Genomic DNA, 17,399 nt, shown 5'->3' on the forward strand with positions numbered 1-17,399 from the left:
TGAGTCTTCAGTTACTTGCTCAAGGGCCTCCTGGGTCAGATGACTCACTCTGTCCATGAGCTTCAACTTGCCCAATTAGCTAGTCCTGCATTCATGAAGTTTGGAAAATCACCCTTATCACAGAAGGCTGGTACCTGTGCAGCTGGATGTGTGCCAGAAGCAGCACAGGTGAATGGTTTGCCAGTGCCATAGACATAACAATTAATTAATCACCCCACTCTCTCATGCTGAATTCTGGGATACCCAGGGGCTCCTGCTATTTCACCACAGCCTACAAAAGAATAGAGAGGAATCTGACAACACAGCTGAAGAAAGCACAATCCCAAGAGATAGAAATACATCAGGTAAAAGGCTCATCTCTCCTTCTAGAAGACTGGTAGATCTCAGCCTTGGCTGCACACAGAATCACCTGGGAAGCTTTTAATTTTTTTTTTAATGTTTATTTATTTCCGAAGGGGAGAGAGGGTGTGAGTGAAGGATGGGCAGAGAGAGAGAGACACACACACACACACAGAATCTGAAGCAGGCTCCAGGCTCTGAGCTGTCAGCACAGAGCTCGACGAGGGGCTCAGACTCACAAACTGCGAGATAATGACTTGAGCAGAAGTCAGACGCTCAACTGACTGAGCCACCCAGGCGCCTCAGACTTGGGAAGCTTTTAAAAATCAAGGATACCAGGGGTGCCTGGGTGGTTCAGTTAGTTGAGTGTCAGACTTCAGCTCAGGTTATGATCTCACAGTTCATGAGTTCGAGCCCCACATCAGGCTAGCTGCTGTCAGTGCAGAGCCCGCTTCAGACCCTCTGTCTTCCTCTCCCTGCCCCTTCCCTGCTCATGTTCTCTTTCTCAAAAATAAACATTTACAAAAGAAAAAATCAAGGATACAGGTATCCTATCTCTAGAAATTCTGATTTGCCTCAGCTGCCATATGATCATCAGCATTTCTAGAAGTTTCCAAGCTGATTCTAATGTACAGCCAGGGTAAAGAACACTTCTGTAGATTCTGGAGGCCATGAAAGGTAATGGTGTCCTCAACTCAGGTGGCATAACAACTGAAGAAACTAAGAAACTAGATTTTCAGGGGCACAAAGGTAAGAACTGAAAGGTGCCTTAGAGTTCTACTTACTACTCCATTATATTCATTTTATAGATGTAGATATTGAGACCCAAGGTGGAAGGAGACTTTTCCAGAGCCAGAACTAGAAACCTCTCTGGATTCATAGCCCCATACCCTGAAAAGCTTAGGAATTTATTATCAGAACAATCAAATAAAACTCCCTGGTTTCTTGGCTTGAATTGAGGATTCTAAAAGAAAAAGGATCTTTTGATTTGCATTTACTGACTCCATCCCCAGAATACTCAATTGTTCTCAAGAGTGTATTTCTTAAGGTAGGGTCTGGATGGTTTACCTTTCCTAAGGCCACTTAAGAGTCCAGAAAACATTTCTGAGACGTGTGTTTGCCTGAGCATCCATTCTCCCATATGCTGAAACACAGTCTTGGTTTTACACTTGGGAGAAGCCCAGTGCCTACTGAGTTCAGTACTATCAATTCATAAAGTTCTCCAGCAACTCACAAGGGATACTCTCTAGCAACATTTCTGGGAAAGGAGAACATTAACCATTGTTCTGAATCATTGCTTCCTATTCTTGTTGGATCAGTGCTGATTGGCCTCTCTTCAACTTTCTCTTATCCATTCCTGCTCCTTAATTAAACCCTTTCTTATCAATCACAATCCCTACATCCAGCCTTCTATGCCCCAAACCAAGATGAACAACAAAACACATACTTGCTAGCTAATAAAAGGATGAGAAGCCCCAGAAAAGGATGAAAGGGCTAAAAGGAAGATGACTGAGCAGAGAGAGGGTACTGAGGGAAGAAAAGAGGAAATGTGATCAAAGAATCCCTGGATGTAGAGTCAGGAGCCCTGGGTTCATTATCATTCACTAAAAGTTTCTCTTAGGTCACTGTTACTCTAATACACTATTATTCTGTAGTGCTAATAGGCAATATGATGGGAGGAGAGTAGAGGATAAAGGAGGAGTATCTATTGTTACAACTGAGAGAAGCCATTTTTGATGAAGCTAGTAATGAGGACATCCAACAATAACATCCAAAATGGAAATCCTGGCACACCTAGGAATACTTTGAAAGTGTCCAAAGTCAATGGAAATGTTTCTAAATTTTCAAGAACAGGAGCTCCATTGGCCTGAGAAGAACAGCTGAATTGGCCAAAAACTTGACTAAAAGATAGTTAATAAAAAGGTAGAATGTTCGCAATGGTGGCCTGGGGGTGAACACAGAGCTGCTTCTCCATAAATTTATTGTAAGCCTTTTCTACACTCTCTATTAGAGTCTAAGAGTCTTTTCTGTCCCCCGAACTCCCATTTCTTTAAAAATATGCAAAGGCAAAAGCATTCAGTAAGATGAAAATTCAAGAAAAAGTCATTAAAGTTGACTCCTCCACACCGTAACTTACAACTATGGGCATCCCAGAAAAGAGTAGACTTCTTTGAGGGCTGGAAAAAAGAAGTGGGACTTCACATGTTAATATTAAAAAGAGAGTGAGAAATGGCATTTCCAAAACAAAGGTCCTTTGCAATGAAGGAAGTGTGGCAATGGAACTTTTGGTAAAGGGAAAACAAAACGACAAAATGCCCCAATTCCAACCCAAGCTCACATTCCAATAACACAGAGCAAGATGTCTCAGATCCGTTTAATGATGGTCATGATGATGGATAAAAGATCTTTGTTCTTCTACCATCTAGTGATCCTTTACTCTTCCATAACCAGCGGGTGCTACAGATACAGATAAGCAGCTCACAGTCATCCTGAAAAAATGCGCTGTTAGGGAAGAGTGCCAGTCTCTACTCTGACCAGAGGCAGTGTGCTACAATGGAAAGAGAGCAGCCAATGGAATTGGTCAGATCACATTTACCTGTGACCTTGTGCTAATCGTCAGTAATAGGAGAACAACAATGTCCACTTCACACGAGGTTAGGTTAAATGATACATGTCTCTAAAACACACTTAGAGTGTCACACAATAGGCATTTATTAAAGGCATACTGAGGAGTGGATGACTCTCTAGGCCTGGATCATGGTTCATATGGAATGTCAGTAAAATTATATGACAAAAATATATGAAAGTAAGAGAAAAGGAGAGATGATAACTCTTATGACTGTCCAAGATTGTTGTGAACCCAGCCTCTTTCACAGAAGTGTGGATAGCTATTGGGACAGTTCTCATTTCCTACAATCTATTCCTTTGTTTTGCTCTTTTGAGACTGTCTACTGATAATTTGCAGCAGAAATGAGCTCAGTCTTTATGAGCCTGTATATTCAGGGGTGGGCATCTGGTACTCTCTAATCATCACCAGGGAAAGAGGTTACCCAGAGATTATATAACATCCTTATCCATAGAACTTGGGTGGGGGGGGCAGATGGTGATCTCAAAAATAAATAAATATATACATACATAACTCTCTTTGAGAAGGGAATGCTATTTTGCCAAAAGGCTCAGATCTCTGAATTTACATGGGCCCATATTCCCCAGCCCTGCCTCCTCCTTGTGTTACCACTTCTACCCACCTACCCCACCTCCAGACAAGCCCACACCCTTCAACTGCTCCTCATATCAACAGATCAGGAGAACACATGCATCCTTGTGCCTCCATATGGCTCAGTTATTTCATAAATACAAATTCCCATGCAAATACAATCCAAAGTTAACAGAAAAAAGAGAAAATTCTTTAATATTCCTCAATTTCTTTTAAATCTTCCACCTGGTTTCCAGAAGCCAAGTGGTACATCCTACTTCTCCATTCACATCCACACCAATATCCAGTGCCCTCAGGTAAAATGTCCTCTGGTATCCCAGTTGGATGCCTTCACCAAGCTCATTAGGCAAATTTCCAAGGGCTCTAACCCATGGAGGTTCCCCCTCCCCACATCCCTCTAATCCTCTCAGAAGCTTCCTCCACAGTTCAGGGAGTCCAATCCTGACTCCCTCTTCTGACAGAACAGAGGTGGAGACCCAGAATACACAGAAACCCAAACAGATAAGGAGTAGTTCACCAGAAGGCCAACAACCCCTTAGAAGGAAATCTGCTCAGAGGCCAAGCTTGGATTCTAGGATGGATCCTTCCACTTGCCATCAATCAAGCTATCTGAAAACTGTGGCTACCATCTTGGTACAAACAAAAACAAAATCTGTGTTTGTTTAAAGCTGAGGGTTCTGAATATCTGATCTGCTTTTATAAAAAGCTTGCTGGGAAAATTCCACATCGTATTGCTCCTGAAGATATCTTTTCTTGGCTGTAAATCCTAATGTGCCCTTAGGGGCAATATCAATATAAAATCGGTATGAGACACATGCAAAGAAATATAGGCTTTGATGTAGGTTTTTAAAAAACTCATCTGAAAAAAAAAAAAAAGTAAACTCAGTAACTTTGAAAAGAAAAAAAGGCTCATGGAAAGACCCTCTATCTGCAGTTGTTGAGGGTCCGGGCCCCAGGGTTCCAGCTCTCGCTTACTGTGTAAGTGGGCAAGTGAGTTAACCTCTCCACACCTTAATCCCCCAACTGTGGGATGTGGAAAACAAGAATGGGTATCTCTACAGAATTGCCACGAGGAATCAATGTAATAGTCTGTGGGACAAACTTAGCACAGTAATCTGGCACCTCATAAATACTCAATAAATGTTAGATATTTGTTAACTCTATCAACATTAGCGCTGCCACTAATACAGATCATGTTTACAAAAAGGCTTTCATACATATCAGCCTTGAAAGGTAGACAAAGTAGAGATAGCTATTTCCCCCTCACACCTGAAATCACTGAGGCTCAAAGAGGTTGCAAAAGCACCGTGAGGTCACAAAAATGTTGGGTAATGGCAGTGCTCAGGTTGAAACCTGACAAAAGTCAGAAGAAAGGAGATGGTATTGTTAGAAGAACACTTAAGTTTAATGTCGATTTACCCAGAGTTAACCAGAGACTATTGATTAAGCTGTAGTCACAGCTATGTGCCAAACATTGTTCTAACATTTTATATGTATTATCCCACCTGATCTTCTGAAAAACTCTATACACCTTATAGGTTAAAAGTCCTATTTCCATTTTGTGTTTGAGGCATCTGAAGCACAGCAAGGTTGAGTAGCTTCCCCAAGGCACACAGCTAGGAAGCTGTGGAGATGGTACCAAGATTTGAATCCAGAGGCCATGTTCTTAATATTGACACTCTAATGCTTCCAAGCAGGGACTGCCATATCCTAATAGTAAGGTGATGCTTTCACCTTACTGGGCACTGGATTAGATGATGTCTAATCCCTTCAAATGCCGAGGTTCTAGGCTTTGACACTTCTATTTGCTAGTAAAGAGATAAAATAGTGTCTAAGCGAGTCTCTGGAAACGATATTTAGCGTGGACTTTGGAGAAAGTAGAATGCTATATTCTAGCCTAAAATAGACATGAAATAGTCATAAAAGTATGTATTGATTCAGCAAGGCATGTGACAAGAATATCTTGCACAAAATTCTTACTAAATAAAGAAATATAAGCTGGCTAAAGAAGAGTACGGGAAATTTGAGAAAAGCTGAACAGTTGATGGGCACTGACCAATGCACTAATCATAAGCAGAAGGGAGGCTCCCCAATTCTAATGATATTCTTATCAGTTACTCGAATGAAAGCATAAAGCATATGTTTATCCAGTCTGCAGATGATGTGGAGCTCCGAGTAGAGAGCTCATTCATTAAACAGCAGGGTCTGAAGACCATGTGTAGTGGAAATCACTTAAATCTTAGACCACTGGGGTTCAAGATCACTGGTGGTGACCTTGGGCAAGTGACTTAATCTTCTATAGTTAAAATATAAATAATATTTCTCTCACTGGATTGCTGTTTTGTATAAATGCAGAGAGTCTCAAATTTGGTGGATACTCAATGAATGTTAATTCCCTGTCCCCACTTACAAAGAATCTCTACAGGAAGAGCTGTTGCACCAAAAGGAGATAAAATGTACTTGAAATAAACATGGAGTCCTGAATTTAGACTCAAAAATTAAATTGAGAAGAGAGTGAGAGAAAACTAACTCTGTCATCAATTCATATAAAAGATCCAGGGTTTATAGCTGATTGCGACATCAAATCAAGTCAGAAGCACAATGCCATTTCTAAAACAAAACAAAACAACTAAAAATTTTAATTTAAACAAATGTATTACATGTCAATGTTAATAAGGAATGCTCTGTGTTCTAGTAATTTAAATACTAATAAACAATGTTCTTTCCAGGGATTTTAATAAACCAGCACTAAAGCTTTGTGGTAACTGTTACAATAAAGCAATAAACCGGGTGCCATATGGGAGCCCAGAGGAGGGAGTTGGTCTTACTCTGCCAAGAGAAATCAAGGAAGGCTTCATGTAGGAAGTGACTGAGTACAGTCTTAAAGCCAGGAAGTCAAGGGGGGAGAAAGACGTTTCAGGCCCTGCAAGCAGTAAGTGCACAGGCATGGAGGCCTGGGGGAGGCTGGTGCCATGAGACGTTAGCAGCCCACTGGAACAGTTGAAAAGAAGGTGATTATGGTGGTTCAGGCACATTGCCACCATGTGTAGAGTAGAGCCCTGCACACCAAGGTAGGGAAATCTTGCCCGATACAAAGCAAACAAATGACAGAACCCAGATAGGAACTTAGGCTTTCTGACTCATTATCTATCTATTCTCTCTACCTCTGCTGTCATATACTGTAGCACTAGCCATAGGTAGCTATTTAATTTAAATTAATTAAAGTTAAATGCAATTGAAAATTCAGTACTCAAACATAATAGCCACACGTCAAGTGCTCAAGAGCCACATGTGGCTACTGCTACTGTAGAAGCACAGATAAAAACATATCCATCATCACAGAAAGTCGTAGTCTACAGCACCATAGGACCATTAAGTGAATGAGAAGTAGACTGGGTTTGTATTGCTTTACAGAATAGAAACAGGAAACAAAATAAGTAGGTGGAAGCTATAAGGAAGAATATTTCAACGTCCTACACCTCAGTGACGGAAGAGCATCTCATCACTAGAAGCTTGGTGGCCAACTATTACAGTGATTCCTGTACTGACTTAATGCTCTTTGGTGAGAATGCTTGCGTTTGACCGTGGCAGTACAGCTGATTCACTAGTGCAAACATATCTCTGTAGATCCTTCACATGGAGTTCCTGTCACACTTGAATCTAAAGAATATGATGCTAGTTTGGGAGTCACTATTCCTGATAGTCCAGCATCCCAACATCCCAGAATGTGGGAATTTTTTAACATAGTCAGCATTTTTGAGTTGTGATCCATGAACCCCCTGAAACTGAATGCAAATTGTATGTGTATTTCTTTCAGGAAAGAGGGGTGCATAGCACCAATCAGATTTCAATCAAAGTTGTGACCCCAGTACAGAAAGCAAATAAACGCTGTACTTGAGGGACTTGGCAGTTGGCAGAATTGCAACTGAGAATTGCAACTTGGCAGAATCATCCAACTGAGTCCAAAAAGACTCAGGTCATTCCTGACTCTAAGGTTCTACAACCTGAGCATCTAAAGACCATCACCCTGCAACTGAGCAATTTCGAGTCAAACATCCCCTGACCTTGTTCAAGGAGAAAAGAGATGAGATGAGTATAAAAGGACATGAAAATAACCCAAGGCACTAAAGTTGGATAATTCAGTCAAGTCGGGGTAGGAAGAAAGAAGAGAATCTGTCAACCTCTTCTGGAGATGCCCATTGGAAGCTCTCTCAGAAATCTTGATGGCTCATTTTCAATGACAGCCTACAGAAACAAGCACACCCAGTCGGATGGAATACCAGTTTACCAGCTGGAGAACTTGCCAAGTGAATCCAAATCTTGCTGAACTATCAATCCATTTCAAAAATTAGGACTTTTGTTCTAATTACCACCTGACAATATGACAAGTGTACCAGGATTCATCTCCAGGTCCTAGAGTATTTATAGAGCTGAAAGGACTGATTTCTAGAACAATGCAGGGATTCCTCTGTTATCTGGCGTAGCTAGAGAAGTACACTTTGGTCAATTTAACAAAAAAAGTGATAAAGAGCTACTTTAAATAATCAAAATGGATTATAATTTGCAAAATCTCTGAACACAACAAAGTGCACACACCATTCAAACCAAGCTGATCACAATGTAACGAATACTTCATTGGTAAAATCCAGAAAGCACTATGGCATTTTGTGGTGCCTGGGGGCCACTGGAACAAATCTCAATTGTTATTATACTACAGACCTCTGTACCCATTAATAAAGAGCTCTATATAATAAAATGCCAGATAACAAATACTGTGTAGTTTTTTCACAGTCATTATTGGGTAACATAGAAACTGAAGTGGTTGATACCAAGATCGTGAGGTAGCTGAAGTTCATCTTTCCAACCTCCAAATTCCCATTGTAATGACCCCACCAGCCATCCTGTGCCCTCACTACCTCCTAGCAACCTCCTCTCCCCACACTAGGGCCACACCTGTTCCTACAGGTCCAGGTCACTGCAACACTAGGCACATAATGTTTGCAACACTGGGCACATTGATGTTTGTTGTTAACCAAGAGTAACCAATTAATTAATTCATCCAACATAATTTTACCAAATGCTCAACATGAGCCAGTCTTGTATTAGATGCTGAAATTAAAGGGGGAATGTCCAGTGTCAGTTCTCAGAAGAGCCTGCCTTCACTTATAAGGTATTAATGCCACATATTAGCTACTATATCACTGCTCCCAAGATCATCTGTATTTTGACAGAGAAGTCCTGAGGCGTCACTATCTGAACCTAAAGGTAGCAACAAGGCTTCAGGCTGGAATATGAGAGAGAAATTTGGGACGAAGACTCTCCTCAGTGATTTATAAAACTGGCCTTCTCTAAAGGCAATGCAGGGCAGATAATGAAACTGTGTCAAACAGCGGTTCTCAAAGTACGGTCAGCAGCATCAGTGTGAACTGGGGACTTGTGACAAATGCATATTCCCAGGACCTACTTCACCTTATAAGTGAATCTGAAACTCTGGCCATAGGTCCCAGAAATCTGTATTTTATGATGCCTTCAGTAGATCCTGAGTGCCACTAAGCCAGAGAACCAGTGACGTAGATAAAATGGGCAGTGCATATGTATGACTTCGACACAAAGAAACAAGATGAGGAATTAGCCTTGATGCTGACGGAAGTCACCTGCTGGAAGGAACAGTCTCTGACAGAATAGTAGCAAAATAGTTCCCAACAACACACAGCTGGAAATTGCCAGGATGCTGGTGAGTGACTGTTGAAAATCCATTTCATGCTTTTTGACTCTGACCAGCCCCATGAGACAATGGTGTGGAAATTGAGAAAGAGGCACAGAAAGTTTGAAACACTTCAAACCTACACTAAGTTGAAGGTTGAGAAAGGCTTATGAAAACTAATCTCCCTCCCTGCATTGGTTTTCAGAGCCTCTTCTCTGGGTCCACAAGGCACACACAGTGTCTGGCATCTCAGCCACAGAAATTACACCAGAATCTAATTCCTACAAGCCTCAGTTCTTGACATTGAGTAGAGAATTTCTTCCTTTCCCCTCTAATCTGTTACCCACCAATCAGCCACATCCTCTTCATCCCTTCTTTAAAGGGGACAGCTATATAGACACCCATTCCCGGCTCTACTGACAGAAGCCTTTAGGAAGCTAAGGCATACATCTGACACAGGCTTTGCAAATTCTCCAGGGATGGGGAGAACAGAGGCACCACAAATGCAGCATGAACAAATGCAGCAAAAAAAAAAAAAAATGTAGCCTCAAAATTATGCAGAGTTGCAACAGCAATTCAAATCAACCACCCACAGGCAAAAAGACCACACTTGGCACAGGTGCCATGCACAGCCTCTCCCTGAAGCCCTGCACTGGCTGGACCGTAGGAGCCTGTAGCTGGAGCCTAGCCTGGAGTCACATTCCCAAGCCCTGCCCACCTGTGTCAGGGATGAACTACCACTTTAAAAAAGAACCTTTTTTTTTTTTTTAATATTCTAAAGGACTAAGAGTGGAACTGCCTAGTCCTACAAATTTGGAACTCAACATGCAATTAAAAAAAAAAAAGGCACTCCTAAGAAGTACCCACCACTCTGCCAGGGGCAGGGTGGGAAGTATCGTGGATAACTGACACGTTTTAGTCATTCAGTGCCATTCTCCTTAATCTGGCCCATTTTTCCTTCTTAAGTACACACCTCCTGGCTGCTCCTTGCTTTCCAGAAACAGTGATATGGGGGGCTCATTAGAGTGTATAGCCAAAGACTGGCCAAAGATACAGGGAATGGAAGATTAAGTAAACATACCTGGGCTATTCAGTGAGCAGAAGTGACCACAGCCATCCCCGAAAGTAGGACTGACACATAAGAGACCATCAGGTTGGAGGAGCCTAAAAACTCGGTGCTGTACTTTCTGCCCTTAAGTAAGAGTGATGCTGGAAACGAGCTAGTGAGCCCATACACAAGTCCTCTCTGTGCAGGTCCAGAATGCTTGGGAGGGGAAGTGTTGCCACACGTCACTGGCATTTCTATCCCTCCTCGACAGGAACTGCTTAAAAAAATTTTTTTTGATGTTTATTTATTTTTTGAGGGGGGGGGCGAGAGAGAGAGTGAGAGAGAGAGAGTGGGGGAGAGGCAGAGAGAGAGAGAGAGAGAGAGTGGGGGAGAGGCAGAGAGAGAGAGAGAGAGGGAGACACAGAATCTGAAGCAGGCACCAGGCTCTGAGCTATTAGCACAGAGCCTGACATGGGGCTCGAACTCATGAACTGTGAGATCGTGACATAAGCCAAAGTCAGACGCTTAACCGACTGAGCCACCCAGGCACCCCTTTTTCAGATTTTTTTAATGTTTATTTATTTTTGAGAGAGAGACAGAGTACAAGTAGGGGAGGGGCAGAGAAGGAGACACAGAATCTGAAGCCGGTTCCAGGTTCTGATCTGTCAGCACAGAGCCCAATGTGGGGCTTGAACTCATGAACTGTGACATCATGACCTGAGCTAAATCATATGCTCAATGGACTGAGCCACCCAGGCACCCCCAAAAGGGACTGCTTTAAAAGCCACGTAGCGGTGCAGATGACAGAGCGGATGGGGAGTGGTACACATTAATTTCAGTACCTGCTCACCCTTCCAAATTCCTATGTGAAGTCCCACTCAAATTTGAAAAGAAACAATTACAGAAGCCTCCTGAGCTCTATGGTTCAGCATTTATTAGCGTAAGACCTGGGATGACAAGAGCGTTCAGAGTGACAAGTACTTGGGGGACATAAATATCTCCTAGTTAACCATTTCTCTGAATAGAGGAGGGGAGTAGCTGCATATTTATGGGGCACCCAAATGTAACAGGACTGGGTAGGAGGCAGTCATTATAAAAGCAGCAAGAAAAAGCATGTTAAAAGAGAGCTCTACCCCCCTCCCCAGCCAGCTCCCCCACTACCTTTCTTTGTGTCCTAGTCCCACTGCAAAAAAACAGAGGATGTAGACGAAAAAGTCCATCTGTGAAGCCAGTCCTCGGCAAGAGACCTTGCTTGTATCCAAGTAGACAAATAACCTTCCTTTTCTGAAAATCCTAGAGAAAACCCACACATATAATGAATTATTCACAAAGGCTGAACCTAAAAATGAGTGAGGGAGAAATACAGAAAGATGGAAAAGGGACAGAAGACAGCAGAAAGAGAAAGTCTCTCTTTGAATAAAAGGGTATTCATTACAGTCACGTCCAGGTTCCCTCTTTCCTGTCTGTGTGGTCAGTGAGAAACAGAGTGGCCTCTGATAGCTGGCTTGCATGGCTGGGTTTTTGGAGACCCGCAGCTTCCTGTGCAGCCTTGCGAACGACAAAAGGGAGGCTGCTGGGCTGCTGGTGGAAACCAAGGAGTCAAGGGTTTGCAGGAGTTCTGACAGCTTAGCGAATCTTGACTCCGTTTTATTTTAACTAAGAACATGAAGATAGGAGGAAACCAGATGTTCCTATGAAGAGGGGGGAAGCTGAAGAGATTGGGGGGGGGGGAACCCTACATTTTATACAGCAGCAGCTAAAAAGAGATCAGCAACTCCGGATGGAGCTAATAAACTCCAAAGTCTGAATCTTTCAGAAGATAAAAAAGACCTGTGCTCATTATTTCCCTCCTCCTCCTTTAATTCATAGTGTGCATCCCGCCTGTTACAGGGAAAGCAAGTGGAGGGAAGAGGAGACATGGTGACACGCAAGCCAACAGACAAAACTATCGCGTCCAAGATATTTTCATCTCCAGCCTCCCGTCATTTCATTTCTGTCAAACTCCTTCGCTCCAGCTCGCTTTCCAGGCTGCATCCCAGTGGCAACTGGTCCCCACGACAAGGCATAGCCTGGTTTCCAGAGGAAATGAAGACCTTTCTCTAGCAGCCGCAGGGCCAGTGACAGTCACTGTCTGCTTCACTGTCTGCATCTGTGCCCAGGTACGCAGAAAATGCGAAACCCTTCTGCATTATGTGATCATAGGATGTAATTACAGACTCTGTCCTTGTTAGCTGCCACCCTCTGCCCTAATCAAGGCACTCTGACTCATGATCCATTAGCGTTACATCAAACCTGAAATTCTTGCCAAGATTACAGTCTACTATCCTGCAAGGTGCTGTATATTTATAGACAACCAGAACAGCAGAAAAGTTTATGTCAAAATGGGAGATGTGGACACTAAAGCTTTTGGTAATCCTCACCCAAATGCTCCAAAATAAATGCACATTTTTCAATGGGAAATTTACCATAATAAAGCACATAACCTCTGACCCAGAGCCAGAGTCTTTTGAGACTACAATGAAATTCTCTGCAACAAGAAATCATGGATGAATATCTACAAGTTCATTATAATGAGCTTCAACATCTCAGCGGCTGCAAACACATTTGATCTTCCTACTTTAGGTCCTGTACATTTCTGCATGAAACATGTGTTCCCCTGCTGAGATGACCCACATCACCAGTGGGGAGGAAATCTCCCACTGCCGGTCAATGGCACAGAATCCCCAAGTCAGATATATTTCCTCCTCTCATCCTCTGACCTAAAAAAGTACGAACAAGTGTGGGGCATCTCACAAACCATGAGGGAGACATTGTATGTGTCCATAGAATAACTGGGTCTGGGAATGGAAGGGTTAGAGCTGGTTAGCATATGGCAGTGAATGTGGGATGACGCTCGGAGCAGCCAATTCCGTGAGGAAAAGAAAATCCTTTTGTTACATCTATTAGATGAGCAAGAAATAAATGGAAGAATCATATAGAATGTGATATCACATTTTAAATCAGATTAGCATTTTCAAAAAGGTTACGGTCTCCACTGCAGAAAAGAGTGCCATAAGAAAATAAAATTATCTCCCTATGCAGATGTAGCTTCCAAGAAAAATGAAACACATTCAGAGTGGGCTGTAACTTACCACCATCTTTCATGCCAAATCAGGGTTCTTGTGGGCATTTCTTTCCATAAGAACTAGACTTCCCCTATTAAATAACTGGAAAAGATTACCCCACCCACCCACGCAAGCCAGAGAATGCTACAAGTATAAATTAAATAATTCTTTTCACCTAACTGATCTTTTCAGGCCAATTTGTTAAAGACGAGTAATAGGCAGCATGAAGAGAGGCTAACACAGCACACAGACGTGTTCCTTCCCTCCTAGACCCACGGTGACTTTCTGCAGCCCATAAAAGATGTGTAAGTCTCAGAGACATAGTGCACAAATAATCAAAGTCCTCAAGCACGTTACATGTTCCTATGTCAGTTCAAAGCAGGAGGTCTTAACACATTTTCTGAACAATCTTTCTTTTTTCCAAAAATCTGGCCCTTACAAACAGTAAAGAAGTACTTCCCAGACTCTAATGTGCAGACTAACCACCTGGGGATTTTATTAAAATGCAGATTCTGATTCAGTAAATCTGAGGTGGGGCTCAAGGTCCTGAATTTTTAACAGGAACAGGCCCCCAGATGATTCGGCTGTTGGCTCTTTGCTCTTTTTGAGAAGCAAAATCTAGAAGTTCATTTAGAACTGGGACCCCTCTCTTCAGGGATGCTGAAATTTCTGAAGGACCCCATTAAAATAACAGCCGGTGTTTACTGGGTCATTAGGCAATGTTCTACAAACTGGACTTTTACTACCTCATTTAGTTCTCCCAGTAACTCATTATTATCACCCTCATTTTACAGATAAGGAAACTGAGTCACGAAGTAATGAAGTAACTTTTCAAGGTCACAGAGCTGGTGAAGGAACGGGGAATTTGAATGCAGACAGCCTGGCTCCAAAGTTTTACTGGTTAACCACGGCTCACAGTGCCACCCAGTAAGAAAAAGGGAGCGATTTCAGGAAGCTGGGTGTCCAGGTAGGAAGGAAAGCGAGACTAGCATCTCAGATGCAGTACTGGAGAAAACGGAGAACCCAAAGAAGCGCAATGTTTCCACACGGTCACCACCAGAGGGAATATATATTAGACAGTCTCGCTGTACAGCCAGGAGGGGGAAAAAAAGCAAACATGGTGTATTTTAAATTTTCCAACCAGGCTCCTCTACACACCTTAGCAGATGTTCTCTGAACACTGTTACAACAGCCTACACGCTGAAGAACCACTGAGAAACTTCCAGCTATGGGGATAGAAGAGGCCACTGGGACCAGGCTCTGGGCCAAGGCAGAGTACGATGCTGAAATCAACTCCCCATTCTCTCCTTTGACTCTCTTTGGTCCATCCTGGCCAAAGACAAGGAAAGGGCGGAGTAAAAACCACTGTCGCACCTTGCGCTCGCAACGCCTGGCAGAAAGGCGGTGTCTTTGCAGCGGAAGAGAAAACGTGAAAAGCGCCAACCGCGTAGTATGGACCCCGTGCTTCATTTCCCAACCCCCGCCCCCCCACCCCCCAGTCTGGGCCCAGCCGGAAGTGCCCGAGGTGCTGAACCAGGCTGATCCCACTGCCGCGCGCACGCCTGGGGAGTTTCGGTGGCGCTGTCCTAGGTGCCAACGATGGCTGCTGGCACCCTTTGCCACCCGCGGGGTGGATGGGCGGCTTTGTCTACCGCCAGGAAACCGAGGGGCGCCTCGGTAAACACGACCGTAAGAGAGGGGCACAGTAAAGCAGCACCTGGAGTGTGGGGAATTTTAGAGAACTGTAGAGGCGGACAGGGGAACGGAGCCCCGCGGGAGGAATCCGTAGAAACCTGACTAGAGGAGTGTTTGCTGCCGCAGCACGCAACACAATGAGATCTGTCCGCTTTGTGCTGCGCACCGGGCAGGCGGGACTGCAGGGACAGGACCCTTCCTCCTCCCCAGTATCCCCACCCCTAGATACGTTTAACTCAGCACGGAATGGCCCCGAAGCACTCTGTGGGGGTGGGAGGAGGAGGGGAGCACAGAGTGGAGGAGAGAGGAAGCCCAGCCAGGGGTGGTTGTGGGAGGATTTGAGCAGCAGCAGGAAGAATATCTGCTTCGAGATGCTCCTTCGTTTCTAATGAGGGGTGCTGCCTAGAAGCACCATGCGCCAGCCAATCGCAGTGCTGCTGAGGCAGAGAACTAGGGAAGAAGGAGGGGAAGGCCAGAGACTGGGGTGGGGGTAGTAGGGAGATGCCCAGGCCCTGGAGGAAGCGAGCCACGTGCCTCACTGATACTAGAGACCCAATGCAGCTCCAGCTGTCTCACTGCTGCACACCTGGAGGGTGGGGGTGGGGAGAGAGGAGGCTAGAGAAGACGACTAGGGGCCTCCTCTGCAGGTACATCCTTCCCAAGAAATTTCTTTCCACAAGCATCAAAGTCCCATGTCTCCAAACCTACTCCCCTATTTAAAGCCATACCACTGGCTTGCTTCCTACTAAGCACCCTCCCCACCAACCCCAATTCCTAAAGACCTTGCCAGGTGCCCAAATTCTTAGTGAAGAACAAGGCGGTGAGATGCCTAATCAGCAGCCTGTATTTGGTGCACTTGATTAAACCTGCAAAGAAGCTCCTTCTATGCCTGTTCACCCTGAAACTGCCACCATCAGAGACACCCCCACCAGCTCTTTGTGGAGAGCAGTTCCTTTGGAAGTAGGGAGAGACAGACGGCTTGCACATCTCTGGGCACAGCTGATGAATTCAAGCTCAGCAGATCAACCTGAATCTTGGGCACAAGGAGAGCACTCAGCTGAGTCAAACATTCAGAGGCAGGAGTACCCAACCCAGGACTAAGAAAAGGATGGACTCCGATGAGCTGTTCTTTGGCTGAAAAGAAAACTCCACTCTGAGCTGTCTGGGCTGTATCATTAGAGATTGCCTCTGCTGACACATTCATTCACTCCACTCTCAGTGGAACTTAAACTCAGTCCCCAGAGTTAGCTGAATCCCCAGCCAAATGGCTGTTTTATTTGTCCATTTGTCTATTTGTCTACAGGGTTTTGGCCCAGACTCTTGAAGCTTCTGAACTGATAAATCCCCTCAGGGAGCCTTGACTTCCCCACAAGCAGACAGTGCAGGTGTCTTTCCAGAGGGTGGGGATGCAGACAGAGGGGGTGTCTTTGAGGGAGGAAAGGGGAGTGAGAATGAAAGAAAACCCTGAGATTTGGGGCAATCCATTCTATGTGAAGGGCCTGAGGGGGCCTGAAAATCAGACAAAGCCCAGCCCAGAAAGGGGCAGACACAGCAACACCATGCACCCAGGGACACCAGAGATTTCCACATAGGAAAAATCAAAAACCAAGTCTTACCTTGAAAAGCACTAGTGCCCACACTGGTCTCTACAGACACCAAGCTTGCCCCTCAGGTGCACTGAAGTAGAGTGCACTCCAGCAAAGGGGCAAATTGGCACCAGGAAGGGGATGGGGGATAAATTCCATGCTAGATTTCCCCCCTTACCGGAAGAAATGCAAAGGGAGAGAGGGGAGTTATGGTGGGCAAGAAAGGATATGGCCAATCGATGAGCTTCTTGGCGTATTTCCTGACAATATTATCTTCTCCGAAGATGAACAGGGATCTGTTGACGGTGAAACAGTTCTGCCGGACGGGAATGGGGTTGTACAAAGCCATAGTCCGCGCCCTCTGCGCTTTCGACTGCTTGTAGGCGGCCGCTGGCCCCGAGGCCGGCACCGGGGTTCCTTGCCGGTTCCTGCTCTGGTCCGAGTCTCCATCGCCCGACCCCGGCCTGCCGACCACCGCCTCCCCGAAGCGAGCCATCCTGAAGTTTAAACAGACAGAAGACACACAAAGGTGATCGCGGCCGGACACCCGCACACAGCAACAAGCAGAGAGACACGGAGACTCAGAGCCGCATCCAGACGAGCACGGGGACCACCGCCTCCGGGGAGCCTCGCGAGCTCTTGAGAGAGGCGGCGGCAGCAGCAGCCCCGCTGCTCTGAACTGTTGAATCTAAATGCAACCTCTGCG

General features: G+C 44.6%; 1 protein-coding gene across 11 annotated transcripts in view; it reads right to left on the minus strand.

Moving 5' to 3' along the window:
• The window catches only part of CACNA1E (calcium voltage-gated channel subunit alpha1 E), a 654,182-nt gene that overhangs the window by 298,799 nt on the left and 337,984 nt on the right, over positions 1 to 17,399 (minus strand). For all 11 annotated transcript variants that reach the window (XM_045048892.1, XM_045048898.1, XM_045048896.1 and 8 more), the window contains one exon: positions 16,924 to 17,190. In XM_045048892.1, the coding sequence (XP_044904827.1) occupies positions 16,924 to 17,190 (267 nt within the window). The remainder of the gene's footprint in view (positions 1 to 16,923; positions 17,191 to 17,399) is intronic.

Source organism: Felis catus, chromosome F1, assembly GCF_018350175.1.
Source record: "Felis catus isolate Fca126 chromosome F1, F.catus_Fca126_mat1.0, whole genome shotgun sequence".
Lineage (NCBI taxonomy): Eukaryota > Metazoa > Chordata > Mammalia > Carnivora > Felidae > Felis > Felis catus.